Genomic DNA, 5,234 nt, shown 5'->3' on the forward strand with positions numbered 1-5,234 from the left:
ATTTTCTTTTATAAGCGAATAATTTTATCATTTTAAATTCTTGATTAACGATTAATTGTTAACTGTTTGTTCTCTTAGCATATGTAACACTATCTTTATGTAATTGTTTAAAAAAGAGTTGTTAAACAATTATATAAAGACAATATAGAAACTTCTCGATATATTATAAAGCTATATCAGCTCGACGGCCGAGCTTCGAGCGATAGTGGGGAATCAGCCCGAAATGTGCAAATCTTTGCGAGCACTGAATTAATATAATATATCTAAGTATTTTTGTGAATTACAAATAAAAAATTAAATAAAAGTCTATCAAAAACTTATTTAATTTTAAAGATTCATGAAATCGAGGAAAGCTCTATTATGCCTATAAAATTCTATTATGTCTAAGTATAATTACATGCTTAATTTCAGTTACAAGATGAAGACAACGAGCGTCTTCAACCGTTTATAAGTAAATTACCTGATGTGCAATGGGCACATACAGAGTTATCGGTCAATATATATCTCACTCTAGCATCCCTAATACCATCAAACACCGATGTCTTTTACACATACAAAGGATCTTTCACAACTCCGCCTTGTTGTGAAGTAGTCACTTGGCACATTTTCGCCAATCCAATTCCAATATCCTTTCGTCAGGTATGTTACTTACACTTTAATCATGTTTTATTACGATTACGCACAAATACATACATATTTAGCATTTCTCTCTTTTTTAAAACAACTTTTTAACAATGATACAATCTTTTTATTATTTCAAATAATTAAAATAATTCACTTTCAACAAGGATCAGATATTATATAGACGCTCTCTTATATAGAGTGAGTAAAAAGGATTGGTGAAATATCTTGAAAACTAAGCATTTCCGAAAGAAATGTTTCCTTACAAAAGTTATAGAGTTTTAAATGATCTATTCATTGATTTGGTTAATCTAACCTTGTTGCGTCGCCAAGATCAGATCAAAATCACATCGATTTTTTGAAATGGCACACATTTTTGATTCCAGAATCTATAATAGCTGGTGTCAAGAGTTTTTCAAATACTACTATAAAATTATTTTTATAAAATACTTTTCGAGTTATAAGGTTTGAAAATTACACAGTATCATTGGCATTAGCATTACGCAAAGTGTTTGACCGATGATAAAATCTTTTGAATTGTTCAGGACATGATCCTGAACAACATTCAAGAAGTTTTAGCCATCGGTCAGACACTTTGCATAATGCCGGCGGTAACTTTCAAGCCTTATAACTCGAAAGTATTTTATGAAAAATAACTTTATTGTTTTAAAATGTTCTTAACACCAGCTATTAGATTCTGGAATCAAAAATAAAGTGTGCCATTAAAAAAAATCGATGCTTGATCTGACCTTGGCGGCACAACAAGGATAGATTAACCAAATCAGTAAATAGATCAGTAAATAGATCATTTGAAATCCTACAACTTTTGTAGGAAACATTTCTTTCGGAAATGCTTAGTTTTCGACATGTTTCACCGGTCCGGGACTTTTACTCACTCTGTATATATTTATGTGATTTATAACATACATGTAAACTCATATATTATACTACATTTATGAATTTATTTATCTATTTCATCATAGATGAACATGTTCCGGAAACTCTTAAACGGCGAGGGAATTTTGGGCGATAATTTTAGATTATTACAAGATATTGGTCAACGTAAAATATATATTAGAAGATTAGACCCAACAGTCTCGATGAAAGATATCAAACACGATGGTTTTACAAATTTAAGTTGGTTCTGGGTGTAATATAATAATCGAAAATCGATCATTTCTGTTCTTATTTTTCAACTTGTAAAACTGAAATATTTCTTGTTACGAAATTCATTTATTCATTTTATTTTTTCTGTTACTTGATTATTCGAATTCAATCACAAGATAGAAAGCTCCCTTTAAATACTTAATACAAAGTATTTTTAACTAGTCTCTTTCTCACTATTATAACGAATTATTACACTATTATATGAATTATAAAATTCATAATAGCTTACAGATTAATCATTTACATGACAATTTAATGGCTGCGTTCAGATCTAAAATACTGATTGGATAATCTAAAAGAATACACCAATAACAGCGAGCGCTTACTCAACTGTTGAGTCCGCTGGACGCAGCCATTAAATCACCTATAAAATTTTTTTCATGCTGATACTCCTAATCGGATGATCACGAGCCATGTTAACAGAGAAATAGCATTCTTATGCTGGCATGACCAACTAAAAATTTTGGATTGATCATAGCACATCCTCTGAGAAAATAATAATGGCTCGTTTTTATACACATACCATAACCATAATATTAATGTACCCTGAAAAAGCAATATAGAGCTTAAAATTACAAAAAGGATAAGGATTTAAATTTTTGATTCTTTACTACAATCATATTGAATTATAACAGAAGGAAAAAATTACATCAATTTCCTACCTTATAAAATATATTATATATGCAAAATATTTTAATTCTTTCTTGTATCACTACTTGATCAATAAAATAGTGAAATGTATTATGAACTGTTCTTTTAGTTCATAAGCTGTTCTTTTTAGCTAAATTTTTGCGCCAAAGTTTCAACTTTCTTCTTTTTCTTTCCTCTTGAAAAGAAAAGGAAGAAAGATGAACTACAAAAGTTCAACTAAAAGAACAAGTGATAGCCTCATGTGATAGCATGCAAAAGTAGATTTTATATCTAATATAAAAATATCTAATATGAAAAAATATCTAATATGAAAAAAAATTCATCTGATTATAATTTTGTATGGTAATCTAATACGAATATAATGAAAAACTGAAAGACTTGCTTAAGGGGATGCTGAACTTGAGCGATGTCGATTAAGATGTATCCTATATATCACATGAATGCGAGATTATGTACACTCAAATCGTACTTCTCAAGCCATTTCTTTTGTAAGCTTCAAAATCATAATTTGAAGGTCTCATGATATTCTTATAAATTACTCAAATATGGGAAAGTATTTTTTATTTGCATATATCCTTGCATTTATTTATATATTGCAACCGCACTCATGAGCATGGCGCAACTTCGTCGAGCGTTCGTAGCTAATTCTCTCTCGACTCGACAGAATTCTCGTCTTTATAACGAATCTTGTCTGATTTCACCGGAAACACGAAAACGTATCCTTATATGATCCTCTCGAAAACGATAGTTTCACGAGTAGTTGGGCGCCAGGTACGAATAAGCGTGTCACTCTTTATCGAAATTAATCAGGAGATTCTCTACGCGATTTTCTACAGAACTGCGAACGTCGACGACTCTCGTAATCGGCAACTCAACTTCGAAAATAGTAGAGAGAGCGATTCGCGATAGAGGATCGTTGGGAGAAGCAAGTAAGGCGACGGCAATGAATAACACAATAATTAATAACAGTAAGAAGTATTAGGTGTACAACTTTGCTTCCGCCGTTTTTTTTCCGAAATTCGAGGCTTTATTGTAAAAAACTGGTTATACATTTATGATTCAAAGTATTGTCCATCGCTGGCCACTACTTTCTCCCATCTTTCGGGTAGCGTACGAATCTCGCGTCGAAAAAAACTGGTCATCTTTTGAGTCTATCCACGAATCGATCCAATTTTTTACTTCTTCATAAGACCGGAAGTGCTGGTCAGCCAGGCCGTGTGCCATTGATCGAAACAAATGATAGTCAGAGGGAGCAACGTCTGGAGAATACGGCGGGTGGGGTAGAACTTCCCATTTCCAAGTATTTCTTGACCACTTTCGCAACATGGGGTCGAGCATTGTCATGCTGCAAAATCACTTTATCGTGTCTCTCGTTGCGGCCGTTTGTCTTTCAATGCTCGGCTCAAACGCATCAATTGCGTTCGATATCGATCGCCTGTGATTGTTTCAGTCGGTTTTAACAGTTCATAATACACTACGCCGAGCTGGTCCCACCAAATAGAGAGCATGATCTTGGACGTCAAAATCACCGTTCTTGAAGCGTTGAAACCTCACGACACGTTCTTTCACTAATAGCAGCTTCACCATAAGTATTTGAGAGCATTCGATGAGCCTCAGCCGCAGATTTCTTCCTATTGAAGCAAAAAATTAAAACCTCCCGCAAATGACGAGAATTTGGCTCGTAAACTGACATTTTCAATCGAGAAATAACTTTATGATGCAGACACAAATCGACTAATGTTTCTATGGGATTATATTGACAGATGCCCAAGTTTATTGTATGACGTCTATGATCTATTTATTTCGACCACCACTTACTGCTAAAGCCATCTATAGGAAAACGGCGGAAGCAAAGTTGTACACCTAATAACAAATATATTTGATTAATCTCTGATTCTCGTTCATTCTTGTTGACAAAATCGCGACAATGGTATGCAATCAAAATGGCAAAATTACTTTAGCCTCGTATATGCCCCAATATGCTCTACGCGGGGCGTATTAATTATGCTAACTCTCGATGGCACGAGCTCATGCCACATAAGAATACTTTTCGCAAATCGTACGTCGAGCATTAGCTCGACGCTCTGATAACCGAGATGGTTACGGTATCACATCGCAAACGGCGTGACCTCATGCTCATCCGCGGGGCTTCGAAAACTACTTTACAAAATATCGGAAATAGACAGAGAACACGCAGACATCATGATACAAAGTTCCGATACAATCAAGACCAATCGGTACGCGACAAGACTTAACGGAATGACTAGACTGTGGTTTAGGCGGACGCGGAAAGTAACTTTCCCGAAAATCCTATAACAAATCGTCGCAGGAGCGACACGCTCAGATACAAATATCGCGAAAAATCACAATGATTGACGCACGACAATTCCGCGTGCCTCTCGCACACCAAATATGACAACGATAATTACGCGCGCCTCCCGGAAACAGAAATTGGCGATCTTACAATTGTGTGATGTTCATCTCCCCCTGGTAGTCCTCTAGTAGGCCTTAGGTTCGATCTGGCTTCTCTCGGTCTTTCCTCTGTGTTACTCGCTTGCTCGCCATAGCACAAGTGCCGGGCGCTGATTCTTCCGTGATCCCGCAGACTCCGCGAATCGCACGAGCCGTATCATCCACGCGTCCTGCGTCCTAGCGCGCGAAATTCGACTGGGTCGCAGCGTTTCCTTCGGCCGCCTCGAAGGTCGGATCTCGATTTTGCACACATTGTGTATATATGTGTGTGTGTGTGTGTGTGTGTGTGTGTGTGTGTGTGTGTGTGTGTGTGTGTGTGTGTG

At 35.8% G+C, this 5,234-nt stretch overlaps 1 protein-coding gene across 1 annotated transcript in view; it reads left to right on the top strand.

Annotated features, from left to right (window-relative positions):
• LOC108691741 (carbonic anhydrase 9-like) overlaps positions 1-1,775 on the top strand; it is a 4,098-nt gene extending 2,323 nt beyond the window's left edge. Inside the window, exons 5-6 of the mRNA XM_018199618.1 lie at positions 412-639; positions 1,605-1,775. Of these exons, the coding sequence (XP_018055107.1) occupies positions 412-639; positions 1,605-1,775 (399 nt within the window). The remainder of the gene's footprint in view (positions 1-411; positions 640-1,604) is intronic.
• Positions 1,776-5,234: the final 3,459 nt, after the last annotated feature.

Source organism: Atta colombica, unplaced genomic scaffold (genome assembly GCF_001594045.1).
Source record: "Atta colombica isolate Treedump-2 unplaced genomic scaffold, Acol1.0 scaffold51, whole genome shotgun sequence".
Taxonomy (NCBI): Eukaryota; Metazoa; Arthropoda; class Insecta; order Hymenoptera; family Formicidae; genus Atta; species Atta colombica.